At 41.9% G+C, this 15,833-nt stretch overlaps 1 protein-coding gene across 4 annotated transcripts in view; it reads left to right on the top strand.

Moving 5' to 3' along the window:
* Nucleotides 1-15,833, top strand: part of uif (sushi, von Willebrand factor type A, EGF and pentraxin domain-containing protein uif) — a 45,367-nt gene that overhangs the window by 20,509 nt on the left and 9,025 nt on the right. For 3 of the 4 annotated variants that reach the window (XM_033379301.1, XM_033379298.1, XM_033379300.1), the window contains exons 3-7: nucleotides 16-180; nucleotides 9,726-9,807; nucleotides 12,562-13,992; nucleotides 14,049-14,251; nucleotides 14,323-15,813. In XM_033379301.1, the coding sequence (XP_033235192.1) occupies nucleotides 66-180; nucleotides 9,726-9,807; nucleotides 12,562-13,992; nucleotides 14,049-14,251; nucleotides 14,323-15,813 (3,322 nt within the window). In that variant the 5' untranslated portion in view covers nucleotides 16-65. Of the gene's footprint in view, nucleotides 1-15; nucleotides 181-9,473; nucleotides 9,505-9,725; nucleotides 9,808-12,561; nucleotides 13,993-14,048; nucleotides 14,252-14,322; nucleotides 15,814-15,833 lie in introns of those variants that run through there. The other variant, XM_001357366.4, reaches the window with a different exon arrangement.

Below are 15,833 nucleotides of genomic sequence, written 5' to 3'. Positions count from 1 at the left end.
TTTTTTTCATTGCAGATTGTTGACCAGACGACTTTGCGCTCAATTGGTCATTTAATCGGGCCAACATGAACCATTCGACGGCAGCCAATTCGCATTGGCTGGCCGCTTTGCTGTCGTCGTTGCTGCTGTGCCAATTGCTGCACACAATCACCGCCGACGAGGCGTTCTCCTGTCCAAATGGTAAGCAAACCTCCAGCCCGATCCCAAGCCCAAAAATTAAACTTGAATTCCGTATAGCATGGGGGATACACATTGGGAACACGTGTGCGTGGTTATATGCGGACGCAGGTGTGGCACAGAAACCAAGCCAAAATAAGAGCTTAGCACATAAATCAAAAGCGCATATAATTATACGAGTGTACGAGTACCAAATGGCAAGTGGGTACCAATTGGTTTTGGGTGTTTCTGCGATTATAATTGGTTCTAGTGGATTATAGGGGTGTAAGGTATTTGAAACATATTTCTGTAAGAGGTAGACGAAAATGTTTTCGGTATATAAAACGGATTAAGAATCTGTTTTAGCCATAGTTTCCAGAATATAAGAACACAATCCGATACATAAATTCATTTTATGTTTCTTTCTTTAGTTTCTATGAGCTCCGAAAGGCCTCAGTTTCTAGAGCTATATTACTCATAAATTCACTAAAAAAAAGAAGGTATCTAAAAGCTTAAAGATATGCATTTTGCAATGACTGCATCAAGCCGAAGCCTGAATCCCATATACGAGGCATCTTTTAGTCGATATTCTCGGAGTATTATCCTATCGTTCCTACTGAAGCTGGAAATATTTACTGGCCTGCCAATTATGTTTTTAAGAATTCTCTGTCTTGGCAATCCTAAGAGTTTCTAATTATATAATTGATTGTCTTTGATCGGCGTTAAATGATTTCCGGCTGTTAAAGTGTCGGTAAAACAGACTCAAGACTCATAGACAAAAAAAAAACACTTAAAAACATGCAACCGAATCTCGTTGTTTGACCCAAATTTAGAATCAAATTAATGAAAAGTCTTTCATCTTTGTGAACCATTTTTCATCCAATTAATGTGGATTTCATGCTGCTTAACAGGCGCTTAAATGAAAGATGATGACTGGGAGTTTTCTTTCACCGTTTGCTCTATAAATAAGACTATTTCCTGGATGATAAGCCAAGAAACAGACCATGAGATCAATCAAAATGGGATCATTAGGGAAATAGGAAAGCATTCCTATGGCCAAGCCAAGAATTTCGATTATCTATGTAGATATGAAAGACGTGCATCATTTATCAAGCTTTCAGCCTAAGTAAAATGCATATTTCATGTCCATATTCTCACTCCCTGTTCCGCCAGTCGTTAAGACTTGTGTCATAGACATGGCCATACATTTTTTGTGCTATAAAAATTCTTTAGCTAATGACAAAATCCACAAAAGCCAATAAGCAACCTGCTAAACGAGTTAACACACGACAAAAAAGAGACACACAGCACTCGAAAAAGAGACGCAAACTGAAATGAAATACAATTCAGGGAAGGCTGAAGAAAAGTGTGCAGAAACTGGAGAATATGACGGAAGTTATGACAAAAGTTAATCAATCATCATAGAGGAGAGTAATATATATACAAGATATACGGGCCTTTCACTTGAGTTATTTTTTTGCCACCTACAACCAGATCTATATGGCTGGCGGAGAGCCAGAGAGCCGAGCCGGAGACCGATAACGGTTATTACATATGCCAAAACTTGTTTAAGCCTTCCTCCATTACCATTCTCCCGGCTGTCCCGCTCCATAGAATGCCATGCCATGACAGCATATAGAATACAATCTGGGTATGGGGGGTACTCCATAAAAAGAATTTCCAACTCCAGACTTGGGCTTTGGAAACGAGATTTCTTAACGGTTATTTTCGTTGCTGTATTTGTTGCGCTAACTGACTGACTGACTGAGCGACTGACTGACTGACTAACTGAATGACTGACGGGCTCCTGCCTACAGCTCTGGCAGTAGTAGCTCTACCTGTTGTGCCACTTGTGCCACTGGCTGGCGCGGATTCCATGCGTCCATCTCCTAACTAGCTGCAGCGTGTGTGCTGTGCTGATTAACACTTGTGCCTGCCTGGGCGCAGATACACACACACACACCACACTCAGACCATGGCTGCCAAACAAGTTCGTTGCCTAAGTCTTTTATTTTGATACCCTAGAAGGGGGTTATGTGGGGATTTGTAGGTGTTTGGAATGTAGAAAAGGTGGGATTAAGTCTTGGATCAGCATACATATGCTATATAGCCATATCTGTGTGTTTTTTCCTTGGAAAAGTACTCTAATGGTTTTAAAAATAGTTTTTTAAAGTTGTTTTTTTAGATGTTCAAGGTTTTATTTTAGCACAGAGTCTTTTAGATGCTATTTCCTTCATTACAATCTGAACTTCTTAGAAACAAACATTAGAAATTGTAGATTTATATATTTTCATCGAAATTTGATTACAATATCATATATAAATTCCGTTTAGGAAGGGTATCTATACTTCGTTTGTTTCAGTGCGCCTTCCTTTCGTTTATTTTTCCATAAATAAATATGCTCTTTTTTTTCTGTGCATTGCATTAAGGCTTTTTCCATATGCAGGTGTCTGTCGGTGTGTCGATGACTTGTTTTAGGTGCAGTCGTTCGCTTGGGTTTGGTTACACACACACACAGTCGGGCCTAAAAAATAGGCCAAACTATTGCCAGTTATTGCAGTTTTTCCCGCTTTTCCCGCTCCGTTTTCCCTCCTTTCGTGTCTATTGATGGTTGTTAATAAACCCAAAACCACGACACAGATATGGGCTAAAATTTGTAGATATCTTTTTTATTTTTTTTATTTTGTTTGGGTTTTTATGACTCAACTAATGGCTCAATGATGCTCAGCCATTAAACTAGCTGTCGGACGGAGATGTCAGAGATCTTAGAAGCAAGTATTTTTTGGTGTCAAACCAAATGACGATGAAGATGATGACGATATGGGGTTAAGCCAAGGCTAGATGGGGTTACAAGTTGTATTAATTAAAGTGGAGTCGGAGGATGGAGATTTTTAACAGATTCTGTTTACGTTTTCGTTAAGAGAACTGTACAGAAGAATAAAGAATAAAATTGATTGTCTTTTTTATGAAATGTTCCTTTACTCTACGAATAGTTTATTGATTAATTAGAATTAGAGGTTGGTCATAATATCAATAATACATTTTTAATTAACATGGATTCCTCAATGGAACTGTACGGTCCGTGATGTACGATCCTGATGTACAAGTCACGTATGATAAATAGCCGGTTAATGTAATGAGGACTAAAAAATATCTCTACAATGTTCAAATAGCTTAAGACAGTGGTTTCAGTGTATTCCTGGAATATCTGGACCATAGAGCGAAATCTGAAGAATTACATGAAGTATATTTTGTGAATTTTCCCTATTCCTCAATCATCAGGTATATGAGTCCTCTAGTCAATTGAAAGCTTATACTTTTTCTTCTAAATGCAATTTTGGAGAACATGTTATGTAAATATAATAATTTTCATTAAGAACCACATTCTTCAAGACCGAAATAATCAATTTTCCTTGCGTGTCGAGGAACATTTCCAAAAACTACAGCCACAACCCATACCCAAAGCTAGAGCCAGAGTTACAGGGAAAAGGCAGACCAAAAGTCCGTCAAAAGTTGTACCGCCATTGGCGGCCACTTAAGAATCACGCGCCTGCGCCTGTGCCTGTGCTTGTGTCTAACTGTAAATGTCTCAAATTGATGAACCAAACGATGAACAAACAAACCCCGACATTGACAGACTGACAAACACAGAGAGTCGAGCGCCGAGCGCCGAGAACTGAGAAGTCGAGTAGAGAAGACCTAGAACAGCAACTTGCACATTTTTGGACACGCTTGAGTAAATGCCGTCTGTCGAAGAGGAGGCTACTGCTAATTAAATGAGCATCTCCCCGGGCTGTTCTCTTGGACATTTCTTCGGCTGCCACTTAAGCAAACACTGCAAGAAAAGTTCAGGTATTAGATATAAAGATTAGATCAAACTTTCTGGGTCGTCAAACACCACACACACACATATCACACATGGAGTGGAGCAACGCAAGTGATTTATGGATCCACCACTTTATATTGTGTATTTTTGGTAGATATTATTTATGATATTTGAAGCCTTTAGTGAATCACAAAGCGTGAAATGCGCGTGTGTTTATAACGAATTAAACAAATTTTTGTACATTTTCCGGTGGACTCATGTGATGGTTGAGGGAAGTCAACACTTTTTCACTTGACTGATTTCTGTGGGAACTCGAAAAAACGTAGAAAAAAGAGCTGGATTTAGTTGCAGATTAAACTCCAATCAAAGGCTAATACAAGTATTAAACAAACAACCAGTAATTCCGAGAACCCCACAAGAACTTGCTGGTTTTTTCTTCAAGCTTTCTACGCACTCGCCGGAGATTGAGTTCTCCTCGAAGGTCTGTCTCGTCTTTCAGCTTCGTTTTTCGAAAAGATTTTATGCTCAAGATACGAGTAAAACATCGCTGGAAATGCACAGCGAATGGGGTTAATGAAATGAGCACAAAAGTAAAGAAGATTTATGGCAAACCGCAACCGAGTTTTCACTTTTTCTCTCTTCAAAAAGAACCAAAGGAAATAATAAAAGAAGTTTTTGAAAAAGGGCCTGGGCAGGGAAGTGGGTACATTTTTTGAGGTTAAGCAAAGCAAAAGTATGAGATCAAGATAATTATGTGCCAAGAGTGTTACGAAATTGGGCTACAAAAATTGGGCTAGTGGCTTAACCACAATCTAATACGTGACTTGTTATCGTTTACGTTTCTGTGGGGACAGGGGAAACAGAGGGGAAGGTAACCGATTTAAGGAGGGAAGAAATTTAAGGAAATATGTATCTTGATTTGTAGATATGTAGATAACATTTATACTTTATTTTTATATAAGTTCTTCGAAGAGTGCTTTTAGGTGGGGATTTCCCAATCCAAAATCCCCGTAAATATAATCCCTATAATCTTTCAAGCATTTTCCCATTGCAAAGTATATTCCCATGTCCCAAGAGACTCTCAAACAAGTACAGATTGTCGTTAAAACTAATAAACCAATTAAAAGTTCCCACATCTCAACTTGACATTTCAAAAATCTAGTTCAAGTCATTTGCTAGCACTCTTCACAGCCATTAACTTTGACAAAATGTTAAAAATACACAGAAATACATATATCCCATATGCAAAATAGGTACACATCTTTCATATAGCTAAAGACTGCCCTAATACATGGTTTTCTTTACGTAAGAAATTCTCACATTATTAATTAATTAATGTATTGTATTCACACACAAGATCTTTTCGTTTGTGAGTATGCTGCAATCGCCGTGAGTGCGCTTCGCCCTGCAAATTATATAGACAATGATCGGGCAGGCAAAAGCTCTGCAGCTGCAGATACAGAGATACGATACGGAGCGACACTTGGCCAAGTCACGCAGCAAAAGCATTTGCATAGGAGTCAAGAAACCAGAGAGCAAAAAAAAAAAAAACTTCCTGGCAAGAATTTCAAAAATCTGGCACACAATTCAATAAAAGTCGAGGAACAAGACTCGCTGGAAGACAGAGAGAATAAAAAGTAAAGCTTAAGCTTAAGCCGGAGACCAGAAACCGGCTAACCTTGTCGGATTGTGACTGCACCCAAGTCGAAGAGCAAAAGAATTTCCAAAGCCAATTGGCAGTTACGTGGCTTTAATTGCTGTCGCTCTCCCAGCGAATCGAATGCTCTGAGGCAGGGGCTGAGGCTAAGTCTGAGGCACTCTTTGACTGTCATGGTGACATGGCCATCGGTAGAAGGTGGTGTAGGAAAACGACGAAAAAAAACCGATGGAATAAATCACCAGCCATTAAAATCAATTACTTGAGACTTCTTCTAACCGAATGGCCATTCGGAGCAACTCCAATTTCAATTGTTGCATGTGTGTATGTTGGGTAACTCCAAGAATCTGTCTCTTTCCGTAGTATCCATCTCCCTGTTAAAGTGGGACATCTTACAGTTAACCGAGTCTGTCACGGGGGCAGGCGGGGTGTGTATTTCGGGGCATTGAAGCATAAATTGTGCGGTAAATGTGCAAACAATAAATAAATTCGAACAAATTGTGTGGCAAATAGCGGTTCACTTAGCCACAGTCTATCAGTCTTTCAGTCTACCAGTCCAGCAGTAAGGTAAGCAAATAAGCCGCGAAAAGAACGTTAGCTAACTGTACCTGTAGATTGGGTGGGGTTTTATTTTTATTTTTGCTGGTCGGTGGGTTCTTCGTTCTATGAAATGGAATGGGGCTACATTTGACCACAAGACTGGCCATGGCTTGCCATGGATTCAAAGATGCAATTATAGATTGGGTTCCGGTCTAAGAATTGGGTTAAAAGAAAATAACAAGACTGTGCAAGACTCAAATGGGGCTATGTTTGAGAGGAAAAACCCCAGGGAAACTCAGAGAAAATATTACCAACTGCGTGATCGACGCTTTGGGCTGCCAAAAAGTGTTCTTTAATGTAAAAAAAAAACACCTTTCCGAAAATCCTCTAAATCGTCTTTGGATCCAATGTTTATCCATTCATTTTGGTTCTATTCGAAACACTTATTTTTGATCTGATTAATATCTATCTTTTTCGATGAAGAAAAATTCGTATCAATTTAATATTTTTCTTAATTATTTAAAAATAGAAGAATTATTTAATAAAGAAAATTGGGAGTAAAAAGAGATTTAATGTGTAGGAAAATATTTTAATGGAATTATTTCATTTTTTTTCACAAAAATGTTATAGTATTTTTTTATGTATATATACATTTTATATATACATATATTTATAAATTTTATATAAAATGTTAAAAAACCCATCTTAAATGTCATTTTGATGGTTTTTGATGCACTTGATCTTATTACGTACATTTTATGAGAGTCTTGTGTCATTATTATATAACTCTTCGAAATTTTGATGCAGCAACAGAGCGAAAGGTTACAAAAGTTTGTGGTTCAAGTCGCTGTATTTGAGGGCTCAAAAGATAACCGCAGGTCGGCAAAAAGAGTTGAACGTTCAAGGAGAATGCAGCAGACAGTACAAGGTTTGACTTCAACCTCCTATGGGGAGAGTCTTATGACATGCCTTGCCCCCCCGCCCCCCACCTGTGACACTTTAATTGAATAGTAATCTTGAACTTTTCATCTCTAATTTCCCCCCCGACTGAATAATGAAAGCAATTGGCTGTCTCCCAAAAGCCTTATCGGCAGGATGCAGTGTGTCATCTATGAGGAAAAACCCCGACCATAATTGCAGTTGTCTTTCAATCGAATTTGCGACTCAATTGGACACGGAAATCGTGAAAGTCCATGACCATGCAACACCCATACTTATCGGGTGGCTTTTATTTTATTTTGTGCTGTTGTTGTTGTTTTTTTTTTTTTTTTGGAAAATCTGTAGCAACTGTACCGACCCACAGAGACAGAGCTTTGTGTGTCTTTGAATTTTAAATGTTTGCGCGTGCTTCGAAAAGAAAAATGGTTGAAATGCTTTTGCTTTTTGTTTCGGCTTCGGTTTGCTTCCAACACACACACACACACCTACGGAAAGAGTGCAGCATGTGGCAGCAGCATATTTCAGTCGATTTGATTTTAAATGAAAGCTGTCAATCAAGCTGCCACGAGGCGCAAGGCGCAATGCGCAAGGCGGTGCTTTTTTTCGCCCGGCAACTTTCCCATTTTACCAGGAAAACTTTTAGCATGCGGCGGAAAATGAAAGCGTCACAGGCCCCAGACCCAAACACGGATCATCTCTAAAGACCAGTCGCAGTCGCAGTCACAGTCACAGTCACATTTCTTTCCATGCAATGTATCTATGTATCTGTTAGACAACGCAATTAGCTTAGATACTCTTGATATTCTTGTTCTTCAGAAAGTTTTGTCAAGATGTTGGGCCATAAATTATGCAAAACAAGTTAAACTCCGTCGATTGGGGTCACACATCCCAGAGTCCGCTGTCACCCGCCGGGGGGGATATCTACAGCTTAAGACCATTCAAAAATTAATTTCCATGAAATTTCCATGTCGAGGGGTTTTTTGGTTGGGTATCTCTTTTATTTGTAAGCGGCTTTAAGCTTTAGAGCAACGCATTTACATATTAAGAAGCTGGTATTAAGATTTTTGTGGTGAGCAATCTTCAAAATGCTTAATTAAATTATGGGAAAAAGCGGAAGAAATTCAATGGATTAATACACTAAGACTCTTGTCTAGAGAGAACTGTGTCTTAACTGTTTAGAGAATAATAATATTTAAAAGAAATGTTTAAAGAATTACAAAACGATTTTTGTGGTGACCAATCTTTAAAAGGTGTAATTAAATTATGGGGAAAAGCGGAAGAAAGTCTTAAACCGTTCCAGAATAATAATATTTAAAAGACATTTTTACAAGAATTAAAAGAAAATTGAAATAAGATTTTTCTGAAGAGCAATCTCCGAAATGTTAAATTAAATTAAATTAAATGAGAAAAAGCGGAAGAAGTTGAAGGGATTAATAGAGGTCACTTATCTAGAGAAAATTGTGTCTTAGATATTTATAGAATAATAATTTTTAAAAGAAATGTTTAAACAATTACAACTAGATTTAAATAAGATTTTTCTGATAAGCAACCTTTTATATGTTGAATTAAATTATGAGAAAAGGCGAAAGAAATTCCAGGAATTCATTTAGTAAGATTCTTGCCTAGAGAAAACTGTGTCTTAAATGTTTATTAAATAATAATATTTAAATTTAATATTTAAAAATGTCTCTTATTCGAGCTTTAGCCGCAAAGGTTTTGTTCGCAGTGATTGATCGAAGTAAGCATACTTTTATTTGTAAAAGATTCAGTTTCGTCTAAACATTCCGCGAGTAAATTTTAGTTTTTCCTCACCAAAAAAAGTCTGTACATTTGTAAAAAGTTAATTGTTTTATACAGATTTACATCCCTCATTTTGTTGCGCTGTCACTGTCCCTTAATTTGTATTAAGAATTATTGCAAATATGGCAAAAACAACATTCACCGGTACCGAGCTAATCAAGACTCTAAAGTCTGTGAACCAACCCATCAAGATGAACGTATTGGTGCGGCTTTTAGTGAACAATCAGATCACCGAGCTCACTAAGCAGGAGCTACGTGATGCCCACAAAAATATAAAGAACGTCCTGGCAATGGCTGTGAAATGGGGATTTGTTAAAAAATGCCATGGCCATTACTATGCTGCCACTCATTACAAAGACATCTCGACAGAACTGGACTGGGACTCTGATGATTCCTTTTCAGAGGCAGATTCTGTTTCAGCAATGAGTGATTGGACTTCGGGGGAGGAGGATGACGAAGATTAGTAATCAACGATCTTCAACGATGATCTGAGGGCTGAGGGACATTTCTGGCAGCATACAATTTTAAATATCAATCAATAAAAAATGTATTAAAGTAATTTTTGGCGATATTAATGTTTTTGGAGGTACATCGGCATATATTTGATTATAGATCCTTAACCATTCCGATAGATTGCGGGGTAATTTTTAGGTCCAATATCTACTCAAATAATGTTAAAATATTTCCTATTTGTACAATCGTACTTTTTTTGACACTCCAAATATGCAAATTTAATTCAAATTTAGATCTAAGCCATTTATGACCTTGTCTAATCTGATGTTATTTGTTGTTCTTTTATTTTTCCAGGCTGGGAACTGCGCGGCTTAAATTGTTATAAATATTTCAATATCAAACATTCGTGGGAGAAAAGCGCCGAACTGTGTCGAAGGTGAGTGGAATCATATAACCATAACTGCATATATATATACATATATATGATAATATCTAGATCCCCTCTCTTTCACTCTGAGATGATGTAGTTTTTGGGAGAGAGAGGCTTCTCTCTCCTGTCAACGATTGAGCGGAGAAGCTAATCAAGTTTTTTGCCAACTTTACGCTTGAGCGAATGTGCTACCTGTTGTTCTTGATAGAGAGAGATGCAGGGAGCGGTATTGATGGATAGATGGACGGATGGATGGTTGGTTGGTTTGCTGCTAGAAAGATGTATATGTACTGATTCCATCGATTGCCGTTACAGCACCGCATTGCATTTCCGCTCGCCGACAGTTAACTGTCAATGCCAAAGTGGTCTCGAACCCCAAGCCAAAAACTGAATACTGAATACCGAAGAAAAGAAAACAAGTTGCTGGCTATGGACTTATGGCTATGGGTGGTACTGTCCAAGTTTGAAATTACTTTTGCAGTCGCCGACTGGATGAGGCAGGGCAGGGCAGGGCCCGTATCAAGCCGAATCGATACTTGAATGATTCATACATAATTTCTTGTGGCTCCACCTTCTTCTTCTGTTCGAAGCGAAAAGAAAGTCGCGCTGAAACGCTTCCGGCAGAGTTATTCCCGACTCGACTTGTTTTTTTTCTGGGTGTTAACCTGTGCCGATGACCCAAATATTTTGTATAGCAATCACCTGACCAAAGCAGGAATATCTTGTGGAAAATTGAGAGTGTTTTGATAAGAGGGAGACCCCCTCTTCTTCTTTGCGTCTCTCTGTTTTAATGAACGTGAGAATCCCGAGCTTGTGAAGAGCCCCGCTGACCCATAGGGCATGTCAGGTGAAAGTTTCTTCTCGGTTTTGTGTATTTTTTCGGTTTGGGTTGAGCTGAAAATATTAATAATGTTATTGGCGGAATGATTAACTCATGAATGAACTGTACGCTGAATGTCAATGCCCTACGCAGCAATTTCTCTTTGCCATCGGCGGCGGCGTTAAATGCCACTTAAATATGCCCGGCACATGGTCAACTATCAACTACTGCTCCACGAAGACTACGGACTGCCTGTCGGCCTGCTCCTAATGTGCGTCCAAGTAATTTACATGCCATAGACCTCGCCTCGCCCCAGAGCCAGTCGCAGGCCCATTTGAATGCCTGTAACGTGGCTTTCGATGGGCAGAGGAGAGAAGTTCAACAAACGTTAGCTTCTGGCGGCGGCCACAATTGTTTCACTATTTTTCTTTGCCAAAAATAACGTTACACACATGCGTTGACAGGTGTCGTTGCCCGTCAGGGACAGACAGAGACCCACAGAGACTCTACTCCATTCAACAGTGAAATATCTCTCCATTTTATTTGTTTCCCCTCTTTCTTTTTTATTTATTTTTTTGTTGGTGAAATTTCTTTTTGGCGTGTGCAGCATGCGAAATGCGGTAGAATGAAGGAGAGCCTCCCTGACAAGGCGTTAACATTTCGAGTTAACGGAGTTGTTACCAAAAACAAAAATTAAAAAGAAAAAAACATGTTAACATTTTTGGCTGGCACAAAAGTAAAGCAAATGAAGCACCGTTTTGGAAATACATTTTTTGAGGGGTTTCATTTGCCCGATTTTCTGCTTCAGTGAAGTATTTGATCACTTTTTGGATCATTTTTTTTATACCAATACCGAAAGTACTCGTTCGAAAATGTGACTGAAAATTCGCCCGCTAAGAAAATGAATACCTCATAAACTAAAAAACAAAAAACAAATAAAAAAAATACATTTAAAAAAGTCTTAAAAAAAAAAAATTAAAAAATGTTTAACAAAAAAATTATAATATGTAACATTTAAAACAAAAATTAAAAGACAGACTACATCTGAATATTCAAACTAAAAAAAAATTTATTTACAATTTACATTTACATTTTAACATTAAAAAATGACTACACGCAAAATTAAAAAATTGTTATATGCAAAATACAACAATTTTGACATATACAAATTAAAAAAGTTTATTTTAAATTAAATTTGTATTTTATTTCAAATTAAAAAAAAAAATAAATAAAATGAAAAATCTAATCAAGAGCTATAAATTTACAAATCAGTAAAAATAAAATGTGAAGTGAAATCTCTAACGTATTGAAGCATTGCATCACATAATCCCGCCCAGACTTTTACATAAACCCAAAAAAAAAAGCGAAAAAAAATGTATTTCTTTTTGGCGTTGCGTCTGTAGTTTTCACTCTTGTGTGGTGGCATGCCGCACACGTGGGGGCAATTGTTGTCACAACAGGGGGCAAGGCGGACACTCACAAGGGAGTGTCTCTCGTATATAATTTTATACATATGTATATTGCATGCATTTTTTGGCATATGCCACAGCTGCGAGAAATTGCCAAAGACAGCCAGGGCCCACGCGTCGTATGCGTAATGTGGCAATGGCTGCAAGGGAAAAACTTGTTTTTTTTTGTCTTTTCCCCCAACTGAAATTATGGCAGAACTCCAAATTATGTGGGAAACATGAGATTGGAAATCAAAGAGAGCTTAGCTTAGCGATTGGAAATGAAAGTTTCTTCTGGTACCACTGGATTCTCCACTAATCCCCGGGTTACTTAGTCGTGTAATTGAAGTAGAAACATAGGAAAAAATAGAAAGTAAAGCGCAGCTGCATAATAATGGAAATTGCATTAACAAAACGGAAGCAATCGTTGGCCAAGAGCTGCATAAGCAATTGTGTTAATCGTCTATATCCTCTCTCTGTGTTCTATTGCAGATATGGCGCCGAGCTGGTGGCCATCGATAGCTATGCGGAGAACAACGATACCCTGTCCATTGCGCGGGCCAGTGATCCCAACCAAAGGGCCTCCGACAAGTACTGGCTGGGCCTGGCTTCCCTCGATGATTTGAGAACAAACACTCTGGAGTCTGCTTCCGGGGCCTTGATCTCCCAGTACTCGGGTTTCTGGTCGTTGCATCAGCCCAGTGCCGATTCCGGAGAGTGTGTGGCCGCTGGTTTTGCTGGCAAATCCCAGAGCTGGGATCTGGGCACCTGCGAGTCGCTGCTTCCCTTCATGTGCCGCTCGCCCGCGTGTCCCCAGGGAGCCCTGCACTGCGCGAACGGCAAGTGCGTCAATCAGGCCTTCAAGTGCGATGGCAGCGATGACTGTGGCGATGGTACGGATGAGCTGGATTGCCCAGCACAATGCCACTTCCACATGCAGTCCGGTGGAGATGTGATCGAGACGCCCAACTATCCGCACAAATACGGAGCCCTGAGCAAGTGCAAGTGGACGCTGGAGGGACCGCTGGGCAGCAACATCATCCTGCAGTTCCAGGACTTCGAGACGGAGAAGACCTTCGACACCGTTCAGATCTTGGTGGGAGGACGCACCGAGGATAAGTCCGTGTCCCTGGCCACGCTCAGTGGCAAGCAGGATCTGACCACGCAGCCATTTGTATCTGCCTCGAACTTCATGATTGTCAAATTCACCACCGATGGCAGTGTGGAGCGCAAGGGCTTCCGTGCCACCTGGAAAACGGAGGCCAAGAACTGTGGCGGCACGCTGAAGGCCACGCTCCAGCGACAGATCCTCACGAGCCCCAACTATCCGAAGCAATACCCTGGCGGTCTGGAGTGTCTGTATGTGATCAAGGCCCAGCCGGGACGCATCATCTCCATTGAAGTGGACGATCTGGATGTGGCCGAGGGGCGGGACTATCTATTGATACGCGATGGCGACACACCGATGAGCCGCACCATTGCCAAGCTGACGGGCAAGACAGTCCAAAACGAGCGCGTTATCATCTCCACGGGAAATGCTTTGTATCTGTATTTCAAGTCCAGTTTGGGAGAGGCAGGCAAGGGCTTCAGTCTGCGCTATATTCAGGGCTGCAAGGCCACCATCTCGGCAAGGAATGGAACTGTCACCTCGCCCGCCTTCGGCCTGGCCGACTACCCAAAGAATCAGGAGTGCTACTTCACCATCCGCAACAGTGCACGTGCACCACTGTCCCTGAAGTTTGACAAGTTTACGGTCCACAAGAGTGACAATGTGCAGGTGTTTGATGGTTCCTCCACGTCTGGTCTGCGCCTGCATTCGGGCAACGGCTTTACGGGCACAGCGGCTCCCAAACTGACTTTGACAGCGTCATCGGGTGAGATGCTCATCAAATTTACATCGGATGCATTGCACAATGCTGCGGGGTAAGCTTCTGAACCTTTAACCAATCGAATCCTTCATTAATCTTTGCTCTTTCTAGATGGTCGGCTACATTCTCGGCAGATTGCCCTGAACTGCAGCCGGGCATTGGGGCCTTGGCCTCCAGTCGCGACACCGCTTTCGGTACGCTGGTCAGCTTTACATGTCCCATTGGACAGGAGTTTGCCACCGGCAAGACGCGTCTGGTCACGGAATGTTTGCGCGGTGGCAACTGGAGTGTCTCCTACATACCAAAGTGTCAGGGTGAGTCCACCAAAGAACCCCAGAAGATGGTTTAAACGGTGTACTAATGTATGTTTTATCCCTTCTTGCAGAGGTCTACTGCGGTCCTGTGCCACAAATCGATAATGGCTTCTCCATTGGCTCCTCGAATGTGACGTATCGTGGGATTGCCATGTACCAGTGCTATGCGGGCTTCGCCTTTGCCTCCAGCGCACCCATTGAGAAGATCTCCTGCCTGCCCGATGGCCGCTGGGAGCGCCAGCCCCATTGCATGGCCTCGCAGTGCGCTCCACTCACAGAAGTGGCCCATGCCAATGTCACGCTACTGAACGGAGGCGGACGCAGCTACGGCACCATTGTTCAATACGAATGCGAACCGGGCTACGAGAGGAATGGCCATCCAGTGCTTACGTGCATGTCGAATGGCACCTGGAGCGGGGATGTGCCTAAGTGCACGCGCAAGCGCTGCCACGAGTTCCCAGAGATCGAAAATGGCTTTGTGGTGGATGCGTCGCGTGCATATCTGTACGGAGACGAGGCCAGGGTGCAGTGCTACAAGGGATACAAGCTGATCGGCAGCAATATCATGCGCTGCAGCGAGGCCCAGCGTTTTGAGCAGCCCCCCACCTGTGAGGACATCAACGAGTGCAGCTCCTCGCAATGTGATCTGACCACCACCGAGTGCTTGAACACCAATGGCTCCTTCCATTGCCAGTGCCGCAGCGGATTCACAGCCACCACGGAGTGCCGTCCTGTGGCCGATTTGGGTCTGGGAAATGGCGGCATACCCGATGACAGCATAACGACTTCGATCAGCGAGCCAGGCTACAGCAAAACCCAATTGAGATTGAACACGATGGGCTGGTGCGGTGGCTCCTCGGAGCCCGGTGCCAACTGGATATTGATTGACCTCAAGGCACCCACCATTCTGCGGGGATTCCGCACCATGTCCGTGCAACGGCCCGATGGCAATGTGGCCTTCAGTTCGGCTGTGCGTCTGCAGTACACCAACGATCTGACGGATGTGTTCAAGGACTATGCCAATCCCGACGGCACAGCCGTGGAGTTCAGGATCCTAGAGCCCACCCTGTCCATACTGAATCTCCCACTCCCGATCGAGGCGCGTTATATACGATTCCGTATACAGGACTATGTGGGTGCGCCTTGTCTGCGCATGGAACTGATGGGCTGCACGCGCCTCGACTGCGTGGACATCAACGAGTGCAGCAAGAACAACGGCGGCTGCGACCAGAAGTGCATCAATTCCCCTGGAGGCTATGCCTGTGGCTGCAACACGGGCTACCAGCTGTACACCTCGAACGGCACGGCCGGCTACCACATTGAACGCTCGGAAACGGGCGAACGGGATGGCGATTCCTATCAACGGAACAAGACTTGTGTGCCTCTGATGTGCCCCGATCTAGAGGCCCCGGAAAATGGTCAACTGCTGAGCGAACGGAACGAGTATCACTTTGGAGATGTGGTGCGTTTCCAGTGCCATTTCGGATACATCATGAGCGGCAGCTCGGCGGCCCTGTGCCTGTCCAGCGGTCAATGGAATGCCAGTGTGCCCGAGTGTAATTGTAAGTCCCCCGAAAACAGA

Source organism: Drosophila pseudoobscura, chromosome 4 (genome assembly GCF_009870125.1).
Source record: "Drosophila pseudoobscura strain MV-25-SWS-2005 chromosome 4, UCI_Dpse_MV25, whole genome shotgun sequence".
In the NCBI taxonomy this organism is placed as follows: Eukaryota; Metazoa; Arthropoda; class Insecta; order Diptera; family Drosophilidae; genus Drosophila; species Drosophila pseudoobscura.
Note: the sequence above shows the minus strand (reverse complement) of the source record. Positions and strands in the feature narration are given on the sequence as shown.